This window comes from Papio anubis, chromosome Y (assembly GCF_008728515.1).
Source record: "Papio anubis isolate 15944 chromosome Y, Panubis1.0, whole genome shotgun sequence".
NCBI classification, from domain to species: Eukaryota; Metazoa; Chordata; class Mammalia; order Primates; family Cercopithecidae; genus Papio; species Papio anubis.
Genome location: NC_044997.1, coordinates 646,257 through 671,052, shown reverse-complemented (window position 1 = coordinate 671,052; position 24,796 = coordinate 646,257). Strand labels below are relative to the sequence as shown.

General features: G+C 46.3%; 1 protein-coding gene across 6 annotated transcripts in view; it reads left to right on the top strand.

Moving 5' to 3' along the window:
• Nucleotides 1-546: 546 nt before the first annotated feature.
• Nucleotides 547-24,796, top strand: part of LOC101027033 (Xg glycoprotein (Xg blood group)) — a 35,309-nt gene continuing 11,059 nt past the window's right edge. For 2 of the 6 annotated variants that reach the window (XM_031661115.1, XM_031661113.1), the window contains exons 1-4: nt 547-1,929; nt 9,430-9,495; nt 14,204-14,266; nt 16,935-16,985. In XM_031661115.1, coding sequence (XP_031516975.1) covers nt 1,849-1,929; nt 9,430-9,495; nt 14,204-14,266; nt 16,935-16,985 — 261 coding nt within the window. In that variant the 5' untranslated portion in view covers nt 547-1,848. The remainder of the gene's footprint in view (nt 1,930-9,429; nt 9,496-14,203; nt 14,267-16,934; nt 16,986-24,796) is intronic. The other 4 variants (XM_031661114.1, XM_031661116.1, XM_031661118.1 and 1 more) reach the window with 4 other exon arrangements.

Here is a 24,796-nt window from a genome sequence, read left to right as displayed (position 1 = left end):
GTGATCCTCCCACCTCAGCCTCCCAAGTAGCTTGGATGATAAGCATGCATCGTCATACCCAGTTATTGCTTATTTATTTATATTTTTTGTAGAGATAAGTTCTCGCTATGTTGTGCAGGCTGGTCTCAAACTCCTGGCCTCAAGTGATCCTCATGCCTCAGCCTCCCAAAGTGCTGGGATTATAGGCATGAGCCATTATGCCCAGCCTGTAGTAAAAGTGGTTTAAAAAAATCACCTAGAGGCAGGGCACGGTGGCTCGTGCCTGTAATCCTAGCACTTTGGGAGGCTGAGGCGGGAGGATCACGAGGTCGGGAGATCGAGACCATCCTGGCTAACACGGTGAAACCCCGTCACTACTAAAAATACAAAAAAAAATTAGCCGGGCGAGGTGGCAGGCACCCGTAGTCCCAGGCACTCAGGAGGCTGAGGCAGGAGAAAGGCGTGAACCCGGGTGACAGAGGTTGCAGTGAGCCGAGATAACGCCACTGCACTCCAGCCTGGGCAACAGAGCGAGACTCTGTCTCAAAAAAAAAAGAAGTATATTGGTTCAGTCTGGAAAGATGGAACAACTTGAAGCAAAGGTGGGAAGACTGGAATCAGGGAGCGGGTTTCCAGGTCACGAACAGGTGAGAGACAAACAGTTGCCTTCTTCTGAGTTTCTGATGAGCCTTTCCAAAGGAGGCGATGAGATACGCAGTGGCCTCAGTGAGCAGAGGGGTGACTTTGAATAGAATGGGAGGCAGGTCGGCCCTAAGCAGTTCCCAGCTAGACTTTTCCCTTTAGCTTAGTGACTTGGGGGCCCCAAGATTTATGTTCCTTTCACAGTGTGTGAGTGAGAGCACTTGGAAACTGAGAAGTGGAAGTGTGGCAGGCCAGGTCTCACTAACACAGGCCCCCACAACACCTGTTTCAGTATTGACTGACGGGTTAAATATTAAAAGCCAGCGCCCTTATACAAAGGCTGGAAGGTAACAAAAGCCCACCAAGAGTTTTTCCCAGGCCTTCCCTGGGCCTTAAAGGATGACAAAATAATGAAGAAATTCTTAACAGGACCCATTTAGGATTAAACAAGTTTTACTGGGGGTCTGCAGAAACTCCCCAGACCTCCACAAACAAGCTTATTGGGGCTTTGAAGGAACGCCCCAAACCTCCGTGACTTAGCAGGAGACAAGATAAGGATAATCACCGCAGCACCTGGACCCACTTCGATGAAGTCAATTTACTGAGGCTCCAGAGGAAGGTCCTCAGGACTCACACCTTAGTTATAGATGAAAAGAAGTTAATCACTTATATCTTTAGATAAATGCACACACGTATATCCACATAGCTTGGAAGGTATATAAGCTCTGGAAAACTGTAATTTTGAGTTAGTCTGGTGATACTTTCCAGGGCTTCTCCCTGTAACAGGTTGCAGAAATAAAAACTCGCTTCCTGCCCAGCTCACCTGTGTTTCATTATTGGGCCGTGAGAAATGGCAGCCCAGTTTGGTCCGGGAACAGAAGGTTTGGTGTTGTCTTCATCACAGGCGCTGGACTGTCAGTAATGTATTCCATGACAATTCTTAGATTTCTTTTTTGTATGGTTTGCTCCGTCATGGCAGACAGCTACACTGGCTTCTTGCCATAGAAACGAACTTCTAGTAACAAAACGGACACCTCTTTTTTTTTTTTTAAGTTTCAGGATTCAAGGCTTTCTATCTGCAAAGTGATTTTTAAGCAGACAATGGCAATCTATAAACACACCGTGGGCAGCAAATGAGAACAAACTGCAAGGTGGACAGTCACGCTGAGGTGCTTGTTTCCGCAGGCTGCTCCTAAGGGAAGGACAATTTTCCCTTCTAACAGTGCAATGTCGTTTTCTCCACAGATATCTACCCAAAGCCGAAACCACCTTCCTACCCACAGCCCGAGAATCCCAACAGCGGTGGAAGTAAGAATCCGCAGGCCTGAAACTCTTCCTCAGTCCGGTTGGATGATGTTTGCCGTTTTATTTACTAGCAGGTTTAGCCTGGTTGCATTTGAAATATGTGTGTAATAGTTCCCTTACTGGGAAGGTACTTTCCTTCCTCACTGGGGGGAGCAAGAAAGTCCAATGGACAGAAACAATCTCATTTTCCCTTTGCTTTGACATCTGGAAACCACTAAGATGTACTTGTAACCACCCAACTGGTTCACTTTGTTGGCTGCCTAGACAGAGCTGATTTATCAAGATAGGGGAATTGCAATGGAGAAAGAGTCATTCATGCAGAGCAGGCTCTAAGGGAGACCGGAGTTTTATTACGACTCAATTCAGTCTCCGGAACACCTGGGGAGCAGAGTTGTTAAGGATAAGTTGGCGGCTAGGGGCTTGGGAAGCGGGGAGGGCTGATTGGTCAGGTTGGAGATGGAGCCATAGGGGGTTGAAGTGAGGTTTTCTTGCTGTTTTCTGTTCCTGGGTGGATGGCAGACCTGGTTGAGCCAGATTATGGGGCTGGATGGGACCAGCTGATCCATCCAGTGCGGGGGGCTGCAAAAATATCTCAAGCACTGACCTTAGGTTTAACATCACAATAGTGATGTTACCCCCGGGAGAAACTTGGGGAGGTTCAGCCTCTCGCAGCCAGAGGCTGCATGAGCCCTAAACTGTCATTTCTAATCTTGTAGCTAATTTGTTAGTCCTGCAGAGGCAGACTGGTTCCCAGGCAAGCAGGGGGCCTTTTTGGGAAAGGGGTATTATCAATTTTGTTTCAGAGTGAAACCATGAACTAAATTCCTTCCAAAGGCTAGTTTGGCCTACACCCAGGAAAGAGCAAGGACAGCTTAAAGGTTAGAAGCAAGATGGAGCTGGTTAGGTCTGACCTCTTTCACTGTCCTCATTTCCTCAGTCATAATTTTCGCAAAGGCGGTTTTATACTCAAAGAACACTTTGCATTATCATCACAGAAAGCATATCAGGCTGCGAGACAAGTCCTTTTTCTCACTTGTGTTCAGTGCTCCAAATAACTTTGGCTTAACCATTCATAAAACCCCACGTGTGCCGTGCACTTTATGTATTTTAGAGTTGGTTTCTCCGTTTTTTCTAACATTTGGCAGACAGTTTTTTCCACAGATTTATTACACTCACTGAAAAATATGCAATTCAAAAAAAGAAAGAGAGTGAACGAGAGAGAGAAGAGTGGGTGGTAGGGAGAGAGAAAGAGAAAGAGAAAAGAAAGGGAAACGAAGAAAGGAAAAGATAGATTCTGGCCATTAAAGTTATCAGCAGTTCAACAACCTTAAAAACCTAAATGTTTGCCAGGCAGAGCAGCGTGAGGCTGGCTAAATCAAGAGGGGTTCTGGAAGCTTCCTGGTAGCTTGTTCTGGCTTTATACTTTTCCAGCTTAACAGCGTGTCCATTCATTGCAGACACAGCACATTCAGATGGACAGAAATGATCTCCTCTTACAAGGAGTCATTAAAAATAGAGACCAAGACCCAAGGGAGATGATACCCACTTGAAAAACAACACCTCAGGCCGGGCGCGGTGGCTCCCGCCTGGATTCCCAGCACTTTGGGAGGCTGAGGAGGGTGGATCACCTGAAGTCAGGAGTTCGAGAACAGCGTTGCCCACATGACAAAACCCTGTCTCTACCAAAAATACAAAAATTAGCTGGGCATGGTAGCATGCGCCTATAATCCCAGCTACTTGGGAGGCTAAGGCACGAGAATCGCTTGAACCCAGGAGAGGGAGGTTACAGTGAGCCAAGATTGCACCACTGCACTCCAGCCTCGGCAACAGAATGAGACTCTGTCTCAGAAACAAAAAATACCACCTCACCCTTAACTGCATTAGCCAGCTATCTTTCTTTTTTCCCCCTTTCATGATGAAAATCCCAAACACCACCCACCTTTTTCTCCCACTATTTCCTCCTAGTCTTTGGAAAACCATTGTCCCACAGATCATGGCAATGTTGCAAGGTACTCATGGGAATTCCACAGGGAACGTGTTTCTTGCTGAAACATACTTGGGAAACACCCGGTTAAACAGACTGCTGTAGGCTTCCCTCCCAGAGAATTCATCAGGACTTAAAATGCGCCGCTGGGCATGATGGGCCACGTCTGTAATCCCAGTACTTTGGTAGACTGAGGTTGGTGGATCACCTGAGGTCAGGAGTTCAAAACCAGCCTGGCCAACATGGTGAAACCCCATCTCTACTAAAAATACAAAAATTAGTCGTGGCCTGTAGTCCCAGCAACTCGGGAGGCTGAGGAGGCATGAGAATCACTTGAATCTGGGAAGCAGAGGTTGTAGCAAGCCGAGATGGCGCCACTGCACTCCAGACTGGGCAACTGAGCGAGACTCCATCTCAAAAAGAAAAAGAAAGAAAGAAAGAAAGAAAGAAAAAACTTAAAATGCGAGATCCTTTAAGATGGGCCATCTTCAGAGTGTGAACACTCAGCCCCTCCCACAGCAAAGTGACTCATGAACCCCAACAGGAGGGGAAGAGAGGCTCAGGCTGGGGAGGTGACCCCCCATGACTCAAGCCTCAATCTCCTGACGCTTGCCCGACAAAGAGGAGGCTTTCTTTCCAACTTTGGTTTTTCATGTTGTGCTTAAACCCAGCCATGTTGATGCCTTTAACATGGCAGTCCTGAATTATTAATTAATACTGTGTGGATCCAAAATATCTGAGACAGGTCTCATCAATTTACAAAGTTTATTTTGCCAAGGTTAAGGACATGCCCGTGACACAGCCTCAGGAGGTCCTGATGACAAGTGCTCAAAGTCATCAGGACACAGCTTGGTTTTACACATTTTAGGGAGACATGAGATATCAATATGTGTAAGAAGTACATTGGTTTGATCTGGAAATACGGGACAACTGGAAGCAGGGGCTTCCAGGTCAGAGGAAGATAAGAGACAACTAGTTGCATTCTTCTAAGTCCTTGATGGGCCTTTCACTGAAAACTCAATTTACATGTGAGACGGGGCAAAGGGACAGTTCACTGGGCCTCAATCTGGCCCAGTGAATCTGCATTTTTACACCAACAATAGGGCAGAGGAAGCAATCAGACATGCATGTGTCTCCGGGGAGCAGAGGGATGACTTTCTGTCCCACACCTGGGAAGACGGGCTATCAGTGTACATTGCCAGGCTGAAATTCCTCAGAACTGTTGTAGGGTAAACAAAACAGTTTACTTTCCTCAGATTGTGAGGACAGTATGTAGCTTTTAAAAAACTTAAAAAAAAATTTTTATAGCTATCTTATTTAGAAAGAAAATGGGAGGCAGGTCTGACTTTTTTTTTTTCCAGCTTGACTTTTCCCTTGGCTTAATGATTTTGGGGTCCCAAGATTTATTTTCCTTTCACAATTGAACATGAGAACATGGAGTATTTGACACAGGAAATGAGCAAATTTAACGTACGCACCAAAGGAAGAGGAAAAATGAAGCTGGTTGGAACTTAATTATGGATACTGTGGTTCATGAGCAGAAATTCCCCTTAACCAGTGTTCTTGCCCAGGCTAGCCCAAATGAGCCCAGGCTAGCCTAGATTCCCCAATGTGTATCTTGAGAAAGAAGAAGAGCCCTAGAAAACAATGTGTAACATCCCTCCAAGATGGGGTGTTCTGGAACAGTCTCTCAGACAACGAAGGCAATTGTTGATGGGCAACATTGGGAAGACCCCAGAGATGGAATGTCCTAGGCCTTTCCAAGTTCTCTTTCTCATTCTCCCTCCATTGACTTGATAGGTGGCTGAGGATTTATAAGTATTTACCACACATCAGCCAGCTTTCTCAGGATGACTCCAGTCATGCTTGGAGCTCAGTGGTCTCTTTCCCTTAGTATTTGATCTAGAGGAACCCAAGATTCTCTCTGTGCCCTTTGAAATGCAGCACATTTTTTCTTGGCTTCCATGAGCTCCTGTGGCATTTCTCAGGCCAACTGTTGACTCTGCTTCTCATGTCTGTGCTTGTCCCTTTGAGAGATGTCAGCGTCACTTCACCAGTTCTTTTCTCTGACCCCAGCAGCTCCTATCCATGTTTTTTTTTTTTTTTTTTCTCTCTCAGACAGAGCCTCACTCTATTGCTCAGGCTGGAGTGCAATAGCAGGATGACACGATCTCGGCTCACTGCAACCTCCGCCTCCTAGGTTCAAGCGATTTTCCTGCCTCAACCTCCCAAGTAACTGGGATTACAGGTGTGCAACACCACGCCCAGCTAATTTTTGTATTTTTAGTAGAGACGGAGTTTTATCATGTTGGCCAGGCTGGTCTCAAACTCCTGACCTCAGGTGATCTGCCCGCCTTGGCCTCCCAAATTGCTGGGATTCCAGGCGTGAGTCACCATGCTCGGCCCCATGTTGTCTTGAAAGTAACAAGACAGACACGGATTCTGTCTGAGGCAAGCTGTTATGGGATGGATTATGTCTCCCTGCAAATTCATAGGATGAAGTCCTAACCCCCAGTTTCCTCAGAATGTGACTGCCTTTGGAGATGGGGCCTTTAAGAAGGAGATTAAGGTAAAATGAGGTCACTAAGGTGGGTCCTGATCCAATAGGACTAGTATCCTAATAAGAGGAGACGAGGACATAGACACACACAGAGGAAAGATTATATGAGGACACAGGGAGAAGACGGCGTCTACAAGCCCAGGAGAAAGGCCTCAGGAGGAACCAGCCCAGCCCACACCTTGATCTCAGACGTCCAGTCTCCAGGACTGTGGGAGAATCAATGTCTGTTGTTCATAAGCCACCCAGTCTATAGTATTCTGTGATAGCAGCCTGAGATGGACTAAGACACCTCATAAGAAGAGGAGATGAGGACGCAGACACACACAGAGGAAAGATTATATGAGGACACAGGGAGAAGATGGCATCTACAAGCCCAGGAGAAAGGCCTTAGGAGGAACCAGCCTAGCCCACACCTGGATCTCAGACTCCCAGTCTCCAGGACTGTGGGAGAATCAATGTCTGTTGTTTATAAGCCACCCAGTCTATGGTATTCTGTGATAGCAGCCTGAAATGGACTAAGACACCTCATAAGAAGAGGAGATGAGGACACACACACACACAGAGGGATGACCCTGTGGGGACACAGGAAGAAGACGGTGTCTCCAAGCCCAGGAGAGAGGCCTCAGGAGTACGCCCAGGAATCCATGCAGTTGGAGGTTGTGTGTGTGAACGAAGGGGGGAAGCTCACAGAGGATGGCATTCTGAGGGAGGACTGACCTCACAGGGAGGCACCCAGAGACTTCCTGAACCAAGCCACCGATATGCAGCTTGTGAGCTCCACGCAGTGCCTTCCGGCCTGGAAACCAAAGCTCTCTTGTGTCCAGTCCCCACTCCTCTGGCCCCCAAGTTTCCATAATCCCCCACAGTTGTGTCATTTTAGAGACCTCAAAAGAGAGTCTAGGTCGGGTGTGGTAGCTCACGCCTGTAATCCCAGCCCTTTCAGAGGCCGACGTGGGTGGATCACCTGAAGTCAGGATTTCAAGACGAGCCTGGCCAACATGGTGAAACCCTGTCTCTACTAAAAATACAAAAACTAGCTGGGCATGGTGGTGCATACCCGTAATCCCAGCTATTTGAGAGGCTGAGGCCAGAGAATCGCTTGAACCCAGGAGGCGGAGGTTGCAGGGAGCTGAGGTCGCAGGGAGCCGAGGTCACGCAGTTTCACTCCAGCCTGGGCAACAGAGCAAGATTCTGTCTCAAAAAAAAAAAAAAAAAAAAAAAAAAGAGAGTCTAGGCAGGGCATGGTGGTCCATACCTGTAGTCCTAGCTATACTCAGGAGGCTGAGGCAGGAGGATCACTTGAGCCCAGGAGGTGGAGGCTGCAGTGAGCTATGATTGACCACTGCACTCCAGCCTGAGCAGCAGAGCAGCACCCTGTCTCGAGAGAGAGAGAAAAGGAACGAGAGAGAGACTATTCTGAGAAGTGAAAAACTAGTCATTCTCAGCCCAGATTTCCAGTGTTCTGAGATGCCTGTTCTGAAGGACTTTGAGAACAACATCCTTGTCTTTTTTTGTGAATTAAAGTAGTTTCACTCTTGAGCCAATGTGGATAAGCACTTGCCAGGTACTGGCAGTGCCAGGTACCAGGAATATAAAATGGGTACAGAAAATAAAGTTTCCAGCCAAGTGACAAAAAGGTGTTGGAGATACAGACTCATGTTGTGCAAAGAGCTTGCACTGATGATTTCATTTCAGCTGCTTGAATAGAATCAAAGGACACTTAAGCTGAGACAGGAGGGATGAGCTAATGCTTTTCCAGGTGACAAATGGATTCTTCCAATATTTAGGGAGTGTGTAAAGTGATGGACAGGAAACAGGAGGGGCCATGACAGAAGGAATGTCACCTGCAAAAGTCCTGGGGCAAGGCTGGGAGTGGGGGCTCATGCCTGTAATCCCAGCACTTTGGGAGTCCGAGGTGGGCAGATCACCTGAGGTCAGAAGTTCAAGACCAGCCTGGCCAACATAGTGAAATTCCATCTCTACTAAAAATACAAAAATTGGCCAGGCGTGGTGGCACACACCTGTAATCCTAGCTACTCGGGAGGCTGAGGCAGGAGAATCATTTGAACCCAGGAGGCAGAGGTTGCAGTAAGCTGAGATCGTGCCAGTGCACTCCAGTCTGGGCGATAAGAGTGAAACTTCGTCTTAAAAAAAAAAAAAAAAAGGTCCTAGGGCAGAAAACTCATGGTAAACTTCAGGAACATGCAAAAGTCACTGCAAAAAGTTTTAAGAAATTCAAATGTAGCCAGGCTCAGTGTGGCTCATGCCTATGATGATTCCAACTCTTTGGGAAGGCAAGACAGGACGATTGCTTGAGGCCAGGAGCTTGAGACCAACCTGGGCAACATAGCAAGCCCCTGTCTCTACACAAATTTTAAAAATTAGCCAACTGTGGTGGTGTGAACCTGTCGTCTGAGCTACATGGGCAGCTGAGATGGGAGGATTGTCTGAGCCCAGGAAGCCGAGGCTGCAGGGCGCTGTGATTGTACCACTGCACTCCAGCCTGGGCAACAGACCAAGACGCTGTCTCAAAACAACAACAAAACAAATTCAAATGAAAGGGTGTAACTCAAGCAAGATGGAAATACAATACACTATCAAAAGGTCAGATGTTTTATCCTAATATTGGTGACTGACTTCTGTAAATGGTGCTGGCATTTGTAGTAGCCCTAAACAGGGAAAGGTCAACAACACACTTTCTGCCCTGTTCATTTCAGAGAGCCTTGGACTTCTTGCGAAAGCACCAGTGGTGTAAGTTTAGGGCACAAAAATAAAAGTTTTTTTTTTTTAAATTGTAAGCTCTGAGGTGGTATTATGAATATTGTCTACATGATGAATAAGCTCCATAAAAGCAATGGGCAGTTACATCTTTTCTGTATTTTGGCATTCTTATTTATAGATGGTATCTACCTGAAAGATGTCATTATTTTTCTGAAATCATCCTGTTGTTTTTCAACAGATATCTACCCAAGGCCAAAGCCACATCCTCAACCCCAGCCTGGCAATCCTGGCAACAGCGGAGGTAATGAGTATTTTTAAATTTATTTTTTAAATTTATTTTTATTTTATTATTTTGTTTGATTCTATGTTATTTTACCATTTTATTTGATTCTATGTTATTTTACTTAATTTTACTATTTTATTTTATTATTTATTTTGGAGACAGTGTCTCGCTCTGTTGCCCTGGCCAGAGTGAAGTGATGTAATCACAGCCTCGAACTCCTGGGCTCAAGTGGTCTTCCTCCCTCAGACTTTTAAGTAGCTAGGACAACAGATGTGCACCACCATGTGTGGCTATTTTTCAAATTTTTTGCAGAGACAGGATCTTGCTGTGTTGTTCAGGCTATTCTTGAACTCCTGGCCTCAAGCAATCCTCTGCCTCAGCCTCTCAAAATGCTGGGATTACAGGCACCAGCTATTGTGGCCCGGCCTGGTAATCAGTATTAAAATCCACTTTAGAAGTGTCTGGGGCCAGGCACAGTGGCTCATGCCTGTAATCCCAGCACTTTGGGAAGCCGAGGTGGGCAGATCACTTGAGGTCAGGAGTTTGATACCAGCCTGAGCAATATGATGAAACCCTGTCTCTACTAAAAATACAAAAATTAACCGGGCGTGGTGGCACATGCCTGTAATCCCAGCTACTCAGGAGGATGAAGCAGGGGAATTGCTTGAACCCGCAAGACACAAGACACTTGTGTCTCCCAGTGTCACTGTGGAGACACAGTGAGACTCCGTCTCAAAAGGAAAAAAAAAAAAAAAAAAAAGAAGTGCTTCACACCTGTAATCTCAGCACTTTGGGAGGCCGAGGTCTCCTCAGGCAGATCACCTGAGGTCAGGAGTTTGAGACCAGCGGCCAACATGGTGAACCCGTTTCTACTAAAAATACAAAATTATCTGGGCAGAGTGATGCGTGCCTGTAATTCCAGCCACTGGGGAGGCTGAGGCAGGAGAATTGCTTTAACCCAGGAGGCAGAGGTTGCTGTGAGCCAAGATTGTGCCAATGCACTACAGCCTAGGTGATAGAGTGAGACTCTGTCTCAAAAAAAAGGGGGGGGTGGTTGGATACAAGTATTATTTAATGACTTAAAAATTCTCATGTCCATGGTGAAAGACCAGTCGCTTTTGAAATGCACAGACATTGTTTTGAGAGGAGTTCAGTTCTTCTATATCCACCAGCACCTGGGGATTACATTTAGTTGATAGTAAATAAATTTAGATTTTTTTGATGACATTGACTGAAAAAACCATGCACACTAAGACGTTTCAAGTTATGATGGAGGAAAGCAATTTTTTTTTGTTGTTGTTGGTCTGTGTTCTACTCACTTATTCTTCCCTCTGCAAGAGTTATCTGTGGCCACTTTGCCTGTGTTCCTACAGCGCTTCCCATCTCCACCTTGGCAATTGTGTCTCGTGAACGTGAGATACTCAGGAAGGACATGTTGGTCTGTAAAGTTGGAAGAGTCTCAGAGATTCCATTGTTGGGGCAAATGTGTGCAGATCAGGGAAGCTAAGATACACTGGGTGTCATCTTCTCTCTACCTGCTTTAACCATTGGGAGTTCCCCTGATTCTGATTGTTTCAGGACGTTGCTTGGATGTTGTCATATTCCTAGGGTTCAAGGCACTCTTCATGAAATCCAAGGAAACAAGCTTTGGGTATGTCCCAGTGCCATTTCCCTTGGGTCTTGCAACTGAAGAATTGTGTTTCTTCCCTAGAAAAACGAACACACTTTTGCCCACTCACTCACCTCCTGCAAGTCTCCAAAACCACAGCATTTTATCCTAGACTGTATTCCCCCAGGAGGTGGTTGCTTCCTCTGCATTCCTGTACTCCATACTACTTGATATGTTCTTACATGCAACGCCATGCAATTGTGTTTAGTTGATTCCTTTGAATTCGAATGAGAACTCTACATGGGCATGGATTTTTGCCTTTCATTCACTGCTGCATTCCCCAGTCTGGAAAGTTATGCCTGGCACACAATGAGTCCTGGATGAAGGTCAGTTAAGTCATTAATGCTTGAGTCCCAACAGGCAAACAGCTGGATTCATGAATGAAAGACTTACCTCTACATCCCTTCATCAGGGTGTAGAGCTTCAACTCCATTTCCTGGAAAGCTCTACAATAGCTCTTCCTCCTCAAAAGGCTCTGGTCTTGTGATTCATAGCATTCGTCCACCAAGACATGAATAAAGGATCTTTATGTCAGAGGTTCCCTGTTCAAAGCTGCTTTAGAGACCAGGCGTGGTGGCTCATTCGGGTAATCCCAGCACTTTGGGAGGCCGAAGTGGGAAGACTACTTGAGGTCAGGAGTTCAAAACCAGCCTGGCCAACATGGTGAAACCCCATCTCCATTAAAATACAAAAATGAGCCAGGAGTGGTGGCGGGAACCTGTAACCACAACTCCTTGGGAGCTCGAGGCAGGAGAGTCACTTGAACCCAGGAGACGGAGTTCAGTTGGAGTTGCAGTGAGCCGGGACCATGCCATTGCACTTCAGCCTGGGTGACAGAACGAGACTCCATCTCAAAAACAGTAAAAATAAAAAAGCTGTTTTAGGAAACATCCCTTTTTTATTATTTTTTGAGACAGGGACTTGCTTGGTTGCCCAGGCTGAAATGCAGTGTCGGGATCACGGCTCACTGCAGCCTCCACCTCCTGGGCTCAAGCAATCCTCTGACTTCAGCCTCCTGAACAGCTGGGACTACAGGCACACAGCACCCCACCTGGCTAATTTTTTCTTTTTCTTTTCTTTTCTTTTCTTTTCTTTTTTTTGTGTGTGTAGGGACAGGGTTTCCCTCTGTTGCCCAGGCTGGTCACAAACTCCTGGCCTTAAGTGACCCTCCTGCCTTGACCTCTCAAAGTGCTGGGATTACAGATGTGAGCCACTGAGCCCAGCCTAGGAAACAGCCTTTTAAGTCAGGTGCAGTGTCTCCTGAACTCCCCAGAGCCTCTGTGCATGCGACTGGACTTCAGCTTCACAGACCTATGCGACTGCAGGATCAGATTAGGGCACTCACTTACCGGCAGTCCCACATTTCTGGAGCGTCTGTGCTGAGGGAACGGTCCATGCTACAGCAAAGCAGAACAACCACTCTGCCTTTTGTATTTTATACTTTTTTTCTTTTTTGAAACAGGGTCTCTCCGTGTCACTCAGGCTGGAATGCAGTGGTGTGATCACAGCTCACTGCAGCCTCCAATTCCTGGACTCAAGTGATCCTCCTGGCAGATGGGACTACAGGCGCACACCACCACGCCCAGATAACTTTCTGTATTTTTTGTAGAGATGGGGGGTCTCACTATGTTGCCCAGGCTGGTCTCCAACTCCTGGCCTCAAGCAGTCCTCCTGCCTCCACCTCCCAAAGTGCTGGGTTGCACCCAGCTTGCATTTCACATGCTTAATAAACCCAATCAGCATGTTTCCCACCCGCAGAGTGACAATAGTGCACGTTAGCAAGGATTTCTTATAGACCAAGACCAAAGACCTAATTACTTATCTATTGACCAATCTTGGAGAGGAAAGGCAGAGTCCAAGGCTTAATTCGGGGTCCAGAAACCATAAGAGGAATGTCTCCTTGGATCTCATTTGAGCCTGAAGTAGTTCAGTCTATGACAGACACTGTCAGAGGGCAGAAGCGCAGGTGAACGCAGCAGTGGGAACTTTGTCAGGGTAGCAAAGGACGTCTTAGGCAATGAGGCTTGCAAAGCAGCCTTGGGTTATTGAGAAAGCTCTCTCAGGGTGGATTCTCAGGGCTCTGGGATCTTCTCCGTCTTGCAGGTGCCTCTGTTTTTTGGGAGGAAGCAGGTAGATCTCATGTGTCAGGGCAATAAGGAGCAGGAACGAATGGATGAAACAAATCTATTGGGGTGGGTAGTGGCTGTGCCCTGGGGAGCCGAGAGAGAGACGGGGGATGGTGCTGGTTTCAGACAAGATAGTTGAGCAGAAACTTGAAAGAGAAAAGGAGAGTGGATTGTGGGGACCTGAGGAACTGGAATTCTGCCTGGGAAATCGGCCACTGCCAACGTGAGGGGTGGGGTTAGGAGCGTGCCTATGGTGATGGAGAAGCCTGGGGGAGGTGCCTGGTTGATGGGACGAGAGGAGCCGTCAGCAGAGAAGGAAAAGCCCAGAGTCTCCTTCCAGGCTTGCTTAAGGACTAGGGAGGGGCAGGATATGAGATGATGTTGGAGGATTCTGAGCAGGGGACGGGCCTAGGTGGGAGGCGGGGCAGAAGGAGAGCTGGACGAGGACATGGTGAGAGGCGACGTTGGCTCATCCAGGAAGGACGGCCAGGAGGGAGCAGAGGGAAAGGGGCGCGCAGAGGTCCCAGAGGCAGGGGCAGCGGAGAACGTCCAGGGAAGGAGGGAAGGGCAGGGGATTTGGAGATGGGGCACCCTGAGAGACAGAGAGGGATCCAGGCAGCAGGCAGACACCACAGCCGGAGCTTCACCCCAGCTCAAGATTGGCCCTGGGAGGGCTTTGAGCGGAAGGTGGGCAAACACCTGCAATAGGAGACCACACTGCAAACGTTCTGGGCCCTGCACACGCCTCCTTGCAGGCCAGGCGGCCAGCCCACAAGGTAATTTAATTCCTGGTGCCTGTGGGCGTCCTGGAAAGAACCAGTTGGCATCGGAACGCTCTTCTCCAAAACCTGTCCCAGTGCCCCCAACGCGGACCTGGTGTGAAGGGGACCTTTAGAGAGGTCGCGTTAGCAATGCCATGTGCTCTGCCCCACAGGTTACTTCAATGATGTGGACCGTGATGACGGACGCTACCCGCCCAGGCCCAGGCCGCCTGCAGGTAGGTGCCGAGCCTCTCCAGACGCGACACATTGTATTTGCGCAGAGAGGGTGGGATGAGAGGCCTGAGATTGGGGATGAGAGGCCTGAGGTTGGGGCAGAGTTGGTCACGGGTGGACGATAGGCTGGTGCAGGGGATGACAGAGAAGGCCCCATGGCCGCATCAGTGGGGTTTGCGGTCTGGGCATCTGTCCACCTCTCCAGGCTGGTGGGCTGGATGGAAACAAAATGAACAGGTAGAACTGGAGGGTCCACTGAAACACCTGTGGTCATTTCTGTTTAGACTTGTATAGTGTAAGTGTGGCTGTATATGTCCAGACACACCTTTATATAGCTGCATGCTTCTCAATCTTCATTTGTGTGTATATGAAGCTTTATATATCTTTATATTTGTGTGTATGTATACTTTTAAATATATACAAATACATTTACATATGTAGGTATACGGGTTTTTTCATGTGTGTATATACATGCTATTGTATATATACACTACGTAGATACCTTTCTATGCTTTTATATATGTATATTCCTGACTTTATATATATCCTTATATATATCTTTACATAGGTACATGTTTTATATGTGTATATATATCTTTATATTTATATGCAGATATATGCTTTTTATATATATTTATGTATTTATATGTATATCTTTTTAAAATGTATCTTCATGTATATCTTTAAATACATATACATTTTATATATATTTTTATATTTTATGTGTATGTTACATAAATATATATCTTTACATATATGATTACATATATGCCTTTATATATATCTTTATATATGTACATATATACCTTTGTGTGTATGTGCTTTTATTTATGTATGTATATATTTATATATACACTTTTATATATACATATGTGTATCTCTTTATATGTGTGTATAAATGCCTTTATATATGTACACATATACCTTTATGTGTATATACTTTTATATATGTTATATATACACACACACTTTATATATACATGTGTATATATGTTTATATAGGTATATGTCTTTATATATGTATATACATATATATATATTTTTTTGACTCAGAGTCTCGCTCTGTCACCCAGGCTGGAGTCTGGAGTGTAGTGGTGCAATATCGGCTCACTGCAACCTCTGCCTCCTGGGTTCAAGCGACTCTCTGCCTCATCCTCCCGAATGGCTGGGATTACAGGCGCCTGCTAGCACACCCGGCTAACTTTTGTATTTTTAGTAGAGACGAGGTTTCACCATTTTGGCTAGGCTGGTCCTGAGCTCCTGACCTCGTGATTCAACCGCCTCGGCCTCCCAAAGTGCTGGGATTACAGGCATGAGCCACTGCACCTGGTCTATATGTATATCTTTTAATGTATCTTTATATGTCTTTAATATATCTTTACATACATAAACATTTTATATACATTTTTATGTTTTATGTCTATGTTATATAAATATATATTTTTATACATATATAATTATATACCTTTATTTATATATCTATATATATACATATATACCTTTATGTATATATGCTTTTATATATGTATGTGTACATTTATATGCATACACTTTTATATATGCATATGTATATGTCTTTATGTGTATAAATATCTTCATAAATATATTTATATATCTATATACAACCTTTATATAGGTATAAATATCTTATATAAGTATATATTTTATGTGTATATATGCATTCTTTGTATATACACACATTTGTAAATGTCTTTCCATATATGTATGCATATGTAGCTTACATATGTTTCTATACTGTTATATATACATGTATACCTTTATATATATGCATACTGTTTTATATATGTGTATATAGGTCCCTTCATGTATATGTATATATACATTTAGGGGTGTGTGTATATATACCTTTGTATATGTACATATATCTTTATACACACAGACATATATAAACACTTCTAATATGAAGTTTTCTCTATAATTGGAGGTGAATGTCTACCAAGAATCTTTCATATAGAAATACAAGTACAGACAATAGGAGATGGAGATGCATACAACATTGGGCTGAAGAGTGTGATCTTTGAGGCTTTATTTTCAAGCATGTGAGGTTTCTGGTCTGTTTAGTTTTGCAATTTTATTTTAGAGGACATAAAGGACTTGTCCCACATATTTTGCAAAGCTGGATCTGCATCCTTCGGACAACCAGATTGCATCCAGTCATCTTTTCTGCCGTGTTTACTTGCAATAAATAAAGAGCACTGTCTTAGAATTTATTACAATAACAATCAGGAATAAACTAAAATTACTAGTTATTTTTGAAAGGAGAAACTAAGAATATTTGTGATTGAGACCATCTGCTGCAAGGTCCTCCTAATCCGGAGTAGGGGTGGCTGGTCTCTTATCAGTTTCTCGGCAGGAAGCGGGTGCGCCTGCGTGAATTTGGAGTCCCCGGGGTAAATGTTTGTCCTGTGATGGCAAAGTGTTTTTATAGCTACAGCTCAGTGTTGGCATGAGTTTTCCCACGGGGAAGAGGACGCTTTGGTGGGGCCACCCTTCACTCTCCCCTACTGGTCACTCTTTGGAGCTCTCTTGGCGGTGACACGTTCACACGACTTGTTGCCATTCCCAATGAGCTGGACAGACCAACACCTGCAGGAAACGCCACGCTAGGACACCTGAACATCCCTCAACTCTACCTTCTCTGTCTAACAGGAGGTGGCGGCGGTGGCTACTCCAGTTATGACAACTCCGGCAACACACATGGTACCCCCACATCTGGGCACGCGGTGGTGGGCGGAGGGTGGGAGGGGTCGTCTTTCCAGGGCTCCCGGTTGCATTCTGCCCTGGGCCTTCTACCTGGAGTCTTTGGTGAGTGGGGTGCTGTGTGCCGGTGCCTGGTCTTCTGAGAACCTGTCTGTGCTGGACTGTTCTGCTTCTGTTCCCCAGGAGGGTGGGTGCAGCCACACGTACACACACACACACACCTTTGTTTAGGTAAAAGTAAACAGAGCAAAGAACTATACAACTAATTAGAGAGAGACAGCATCCAACAAACTGGAAATTCTTTAGGGGCACAGCTCACTTACTTCAAACAGAATAGAAAAACATCTTTCAATGGTCGGCTCGGTGGGCCATGCTTGCAATCCCAGCACTTTGGGAGGCCGAGATGGGGATTGCTTGAGCCCAGAGCTTGGAGACTAGCTCTCGAGCAACATGGCAAAAACCTCGGCGCCCCTGCCTGGGGACATATATACAGTAGCCAGGCTGGTGGCATGTGCCTGAAGTTCCAGCTACTCAGGAGGCGGAGATAGGAGGATCACTTGAGCCCAGGAGGTCGAGACTTCAGTGAGCAGAGAGAGATAAGATTGTGCCACTGCACTCCAGCTTGGGTGACAGACTGATATCCTGTCTCACAAAAAAAAAAAAAAAAAAAAAAAAAAAAAAAAAAAAGATAACTCTTTTGGTCGGTGATTATGCCCAGAATGAAAGCAGTGTTCTACAGGAGCCATAAACAGGCTCTTGGCTTGGTTGAGTTTTTCTCATGGAGATCAGGGGACCTTGAAACCCTCAGATCCTCTCCGGATTGGAAAAGGAGGACTGAAGCAAAATGTCATCCCTGAGAAAGAAAACAAGAACAAAACACTCTGGAGGCTGATTTTAAACCATTGTCTCCATTTTAACATTTTCCCTTTGCTAAGAGTTTTGCACACCTTCAATGAATTGAGTAACCATCTTTTCTTTTCTTTTTTTCTTTTCTTTTCCTTTTTTTTTTGAGACAGAGTTTTGCTTGTTGCCCAGGCTGGAGTGCAGTGGTATGATCTCTGCTCACTGCAACCTTGGCTTCCTGGGTTCAAGTGATTCTCCTGCCTCAGCCTCCCAAAGTGCTGGGATTACAGGCATAAGCCACTGCGCCTGGCTAATTTTTGTATCTGTAGTAGAGATGGAGTTTCACCATTTTGGTCAGGCTGGTCTTGAACTCCTGACCTCAGGTGATCTGCCCTCTTCAGCCTCCCATAGTGCTGGGATTACAGACGTGAGCCACCGCGCCTGGCCTTGAGTAGCCATTGGTTAAAACTAATATGTGCCAAGAGCTCTGGCAAGGTGGGAAGTACTTTTTTTCTTTTTCTTTTTTTCAGATATGGTCTCATTAGGCTTTGTGAGAGCCAAGGCTCTTGGCTCCCTAAGTTTTCTCTGAATCTCTGACACGAGGCAGGTTAATCAATAGGAGAAAAAGCATACAAATGTATTGAGTGGATATACACGCAAACCTTCAGAACCAAGACTCAACCACCAATGGGATGCAAAAGCTTATAGAGCATCTTTTGTAACTTTGATGTCAGGTTCAGGGGTCCTTGTGTAGGGTTGTTATATAGGTAAATTGTTTGTCACAGGGGTTTGGTGCACACATTATGTCATCACCCAGGTAATAAGCATAGGTAGTTTTTCCATCCTCACTCTCCTCCCATCCTCTGCCCTCAAGTAGGCCCTGGTGTCTGGTGTTCCCTTCTTTGTGTCCACGTTGTCAATCGAGAAAAACGACGAGACGAGTCTAAAAGATTTATTTGCCAAAGTTAAGGTTAAGGACGCGCACCCAGGAGACTGGTCTGTGCCCTTCTTCGAAGATGATTTTGAAGGCTCCAAATTTAAAGGGGAAAGGGTGGGAAATTGAGAAGTACATAATTTTCATGGAAGCGGGAGGTAGGGAAAATAGTTATTCATGCTTTTGTCTGGCTCAGTGCATCTGTGTTTTTTACATAAGATGACATAGACAAATGGGGCAGAGGGAAAATGCAGGGAATCTGCATGTTGCATAAGATAATCTGGACAAAATGGGGCAGGGGAGCAATCACATATGATTTGTGTCTGGTGGGCGGGGGTGACTGCACCTGTAAAGATAAGCTATCAGTTTGCATTGTCATGGTGAAATCTTCACAGCTCACTAGGAATTTCCTTGTGGGCAAAATATGGGGGAGATGTGTAGCTTTTCATCTTGTAGCCATTTTATTTAGGAACCAAAATGGGGAGGCAGATTTATGTGACCCAATTCCCAGCTTGACTTTTCCCTTTGACTAAATGAATTCAGGATCACAAAATTTAATTTCCTTTCACAGTGCATACTGTGTGTTTAGCTCCCGCTTGTAAATGAGAACACATGGTATTTGGTTTTCTGTTCCTGCATTAGTTTGCTTAGGAGAATGGCCACCAGCTCGATCCGTGTTGCTGCAAAGGACATGATCTTGTTCTTTTTATGGCTGTGTAATATTCCACAATGTACGTGGGCCACATTTTCCTTATCCAGTCTACCATTGATGGGAACCTAGGTTGATTCCACGTCTTTGCTATTTGAGTTTGCTATTTGCTGTTCTTTGCAGGAAGAATGTGGGCTCAGAGCATGGCCCAAAATAGGTGATGTTGGTAAAGCAGGTTTAACAGGTGGCAAGCCAGGTGATGAGAGGCAGACAGGAAAAGGCCTGGCTGCAAGGGGGTCCTTGTTATGCAGATAAAGGTTCCCAGGTACCAGCACTCAGAGACAACCATGGTAAATGTTTCTTTTCAGACCTGTAAAGGTGTCAGAGTCTCAGTTTCTCTCTCCTACATCCAGGAAAAGCTTAGAAAGGGAGGGCCTGGCTGCAACAGCAAAGATCCTCTACAGACGCCGATTTCCCCACCTCAGTCTGCTGGCCCTGGAGCAGCAATTTCTTTTTTTTTTTTTTTTTTTTTTTGAGACAGAGTCTCGCTGTGTCTCCCAGGCTGGAGTGCAGTGGCGTGATCTCGGCTCACTGCAAGCTCCGCCTCCCGGGTTCACGCCATTCTCCCGCCTCAGCCTCCCAAGTAGCTGAGACTACAGGCGCCCGCCACCACGCCTGGCTAGTTTTTTGTATTTTTGGTAGAGACAGGGTTTCACCATGTTAGCCAGGATAGTCTCGATCTCCTGACCTCGTGATCCACCCGCCTCGGCCTCCCAAAGTGCTGGGATTACAGGCTTGAGCCACCGCGCCCGGCCGGCAATTTCAAAATAAGGCAAAGCGATATATTTTGGAGTAAAATATTTTGATGTCTGTCATCTTCATTACCTCTGAAGCGAGTGTTGTCATCAGATCCGTTCAACAAAATGAAAGCAATGCATGACGCTCGACTGTCCACTTCAAAGGAGCAATAGCTGTGGCCCTATAGGTAGCTCATCCTCAGAACTCACTCCCTGTGACACAGACAAGCTTCAGGGTGGGAGGGGGCTCATGACAAGGTGCTCATTACCTGGGGTCAAGAACTGTCCACTTTTGGCTGGGCATGGTGGCCCACGCCTGTAATCCCAGCACTTTAGGAGGCCAAGGTGGGTGGATCACTTGAGTTCAGGAGTTCAAGACCAGCCTGGGCAAAATAGTGAAACCCTGTCTCTCAAAAAAAATGCAAAAATTAGCTGGGCATGGAAGTGTGTGCCTGTGGTCCCAGCTACTTGGGAGGTTGAAGTTTGAGGCTGTGGTGAGCCATGATAGCACTACTGCCTTCCAGCCTGGGCCATGGATTGAGACCTTGTCTCAAAAAAAAAAAAACCAAAAGAATTGACCACCTTCAACTCAACGTACTATGAGTTCCTTCCACCATCTTTCTGTAACTACCTAAGGGGTTCCCCTTACCTACTACCTAGATAGACCTGGTTTATTAAGATGGGAATTGCAATAGAGAAAGAGTTTAATTCACACAGAGCTGACTGAACGGGAGCCTGTGAAACGGTTATGCTGTCTGGGGTACATACCCTGGGGTTCGTTGTTGCACGCTGAGAAAGAATTCAGGACACAGACACATGTGGGTGGGTTAAGGAATTGAAAGTGTAATAGAAGAAAGGGGGGGGAGGGGGGGGGGGGGGGAGGGAGAGAGAGAGAGAGAGAGAGAGAGAGAGAGAGAAACATCTGAAAAAGTTGAGAGGTTGTAGACCACAGCAGCTTTTATAGGCAGGCTGGAGGAGGCGGTGTCTGATTTACATAGGGCTCACAGATTGGTTCCATCACGTATGACCTCTACATAGTGTGTGGGGAAGGCTGGTGGCCCCACCCTAATCTTATTATGCAAATAGGCTTTCCAGTTGGTCAGTGCCATCTTGTCTGCTTCTTATTGTACATGGGGCTGACAAAGAGGAGGGAAGATGAAGCTGCCATCTTGAACGTGTCTAGGCCCTAGTTCCTGCCGGCATTCACCCATGCAAGCTCCTAGCTGGCTTGTCTATGTCTGCAGCTCAACTTTACAGGCTGCTCTTTGTTAGAAAATTATTTGGGGCTGCTTTTCATTAAAAAAGAAAAGCCTTACTGAGGACTCCCATACCCTTGCTATGTGCCTAAGTAATTAAGTAATTCCTTCTTAACTCCTATACCAACTGCAGTTTTTGCTTTTTTTTTCTTTAAACAGGGTTTCATTTTGTTACCCAGGCTAGACTGCAGTGGTGAAATCATAGCTCACTACAGCCTCAACCTCCTGGGCTCAAGCAATCCTCCTGCCTCAGCTTCCTGTGTAGCTAGGACCACAGGTGTGTGCCACCACACCTGGCTAATTTTTAAAAATTTTTTGTAGAGATGGGGTCTTACTATGTTGCCCAGGCTGGTCTTCAACTCCTGGCCTCAAGTGCTTCTCCCACCTCAGCCTCCCAAAGAGCTGGGGTTACGGGCATGAGCCACTGCGCCTAGCCAAGACTGGAGTTTTATGACTCAAATCAGCTTCTCCCAAAATTTGGACACTGGGATTTTTAAAGTATAATTTGGCCGGCAGGAGACCCGGCAGTGGGGAGTGCTGAGTGGTTGGTTGGAGGTGGAATGACAGAGGATGGACATGGGTTCTTCTAGCTGTCTTCTGTTCCTGTGTGGGACAGCAGAGCTGGCTGAGCCACATCACCAGTCTGGGTGGCGCCGGCTGGTGCATCTCAATGCAGGGTTTAAAAAATATCTCAACTTCAACCTTAGGTTTTACAATAGTGATGCCATCCCTAGGAGCACCTGAAGAGGTTTGGAATCTTGTGGCCTCCGGCTGCATGGCTCCTAACCTATTAATATAATTTCTAATCTTGTGACTACTTTGTTAGTCTTTCAAAGACAGTCTGATCCCCAGGGAAGAAGGGAGTTTGTTTCGGAAAAGGGCTGTTATCTTTGTTTGAATGTTAAGCTGTAAATTCCTCCTATGGTTATCTGAGTCTGAACAAGGGCTGTTTGAAGGCTGCAGGCACCATGCAGTCGGTTAGGTCAGATCTCTTTCACTGTCGTAATTTTCTCACTGTTATAATTTTTGCAAAGGCGGTTTCAACTTTACTGAAAATGTGAGGCAAAGACCAAATTTAATATTTTTACAGAAAGCCACTGGGAGTAGTTTTTTATTATTTTATTATTTATTTATTTAGAGACAGAGTCTCAACTCTGTTGCCCAGGCTGGAGTGCAGGGGTGCAGTCATAGCTCACTGCAGCCTCAAACTCCTGGGCTCAAGAGATCCTCCCACCTCAGCCTCCCGAGGAGCTGGGGCTGCAGGCACACACCATCATACCCAGCTAAATTGAAAGAACTTTTTTTAGAGATAGGGTCTCACTGTTGTAACTGCCCAGTGGGTTTACCTTGCCCCCTGCCTAGACAGAGCTGATTTATCAAGACAGAGGAATTGCAATGGAGAAAGAGTAATTCATGCAGAGCCAGCTGTGCCAGAGACCAGAGTTTTATTAGTACTCAAATCAGTCTCCCCAGGCATTCAGGGGCGAGTTTTTAAAGATAAGTTGGCAGGTAGGGGCTTGGGAAGCGGGGAGGGCTGATTGGTCAGGTTGGAGATGGAGCCATAGGGGGTTGAAGTGAGGTTTTCTTGCTGTTTTCTGTTCCTGGGTGGATGGCAGACCTGGTTGAGCCAGATTACCAGTCTGGGTGGTGTCAGCTCATCCATCCAGTTCAGGGTCTGCAAAATATCTCAAACACTGGGCTTACGTTTTACAATAGTGATGTTACCCTCAGGAGCAATTTGCAGAGGTTCAGACTCTTCAGCCAGACGCTGCACGACCCCTAAACCATAATTTTTCTTTTCTTTTCTTTTCTTTTTTTCGAGACAGAGTGTTGCTCTGTTGCCCAGGCTTGAGTGCAGTGGCGTGATCTCGGCGCACTGCATCCTCCGTCTTCCTGGTTCAAGCAATTCTCCTGCCTCAGCCTCTCCAGTAGCTGGGACTACAGGCCCACGCCACCATGCCCGGCTAATTTTTGTATTTTCACTAGAGACGGGGTTTCACCATATTGTTCAGGCTGGTCTTGAACTCCTGATCTCAGGCGATCCACCCTCCTGGGCCTCCTAAAGTGCTGGGATTATAGGTGTGAGCCACCGCACCCTGCCCTAAACCATAATTTCTAATCTTGTAGCTAATTTGTTAGTCCTACAAAGGCCGACTGGTCCCCAGGCAAGAAGGAGGTGTTTTCAGGGAAAGGCTATGATCAGTTTTGTTTCAGAGTCAAACCATGAACTGAATTCCTTCCCAAAGTTAGTTCGGCCTATGCCCGGGAATGAACAAGGACAGCTTAAGGGTTAGAAGCAAGATGGAATCAGTTGGGTCTGGCCTCTTTCACTGTCGTCATTTCCTCAGGTACAATTTTTGCAAAGACGGTTTCACCATGTTGCCCAGGCTGGTCTTGAACTGGGCTCAAGCGATCCTCCTACCTTGGCCTCCCTAAGTGCTGGGATTACAGGCCTGCACCACCATACCCGGCGCACCTTGGAGTGTGTTATGTAAAGTGAGCTATCCCCACACCCCTACAGCCTATGAATGAGCCTTTTCACCCCATGCACGATTCTCTAAAAATCCCCTCTACAGAGACAGAGCTGCTCAGGGCATTTCTTTTTCTCTCTGGCATACTCATCAGTTAGAAAGAAATGATTCAGCAAGTGGCTCTCCAGAGAGCCCTGATCGTTTCCCGTTTTCCTGTGAAGTTAGTTTCAGTAGGTCTGCACTGTGCCATTTTTTGGGGACCATTATCTGGCTCCCGAATGGATCAAAGCTTACTGGTCAGGGTGCTGCTGTATCCCTGGGGCAAAACTGCCGGAAAATAGCAGATAGCCCTGTGGTCCTTGGCAGGGCCAGCTGGGCCAAGCGCATCAAGCGTGCATGAGGCACAGCCCAGTTTTGGGAGCATGACGCTTGTTTTCGAGGATGCCTCTGCTTCCCTTCCTGCCTGGACCCCTGCTCTCCAGCCCCAGCAGAGCGAGGCTGTGATCAGTGCTCGGATTAACAGTAGCATGGAGCTGCTGGCTGGGATGCAAGCCGCCGCCATGGGATGAGTTACACGGCTTCTCCCTGCATCCCTGAAGGAGGCAAAGAGTGTTAGGCCTGTTCTAACTTCATGCAGAGCACTGAGGGTGGGGCTTGACCTTGGCCGGCCGCGGAGGGAAGCCCAAAGTCTGGCCTCCCTGCGGAGAGTGGGGAGAAAATGTTGCACTTGTGGTTTTTAAATACTAGTGGACAAGTTTCTCTAACACCCAGTGTTTTCGTCTGCTGAGGCTGCCATAGTAAATTCCTACAGTCAGGAGGGCTGAAGCAAAAGGGATTTCTTCTCCCACAGTCCTGGAGACT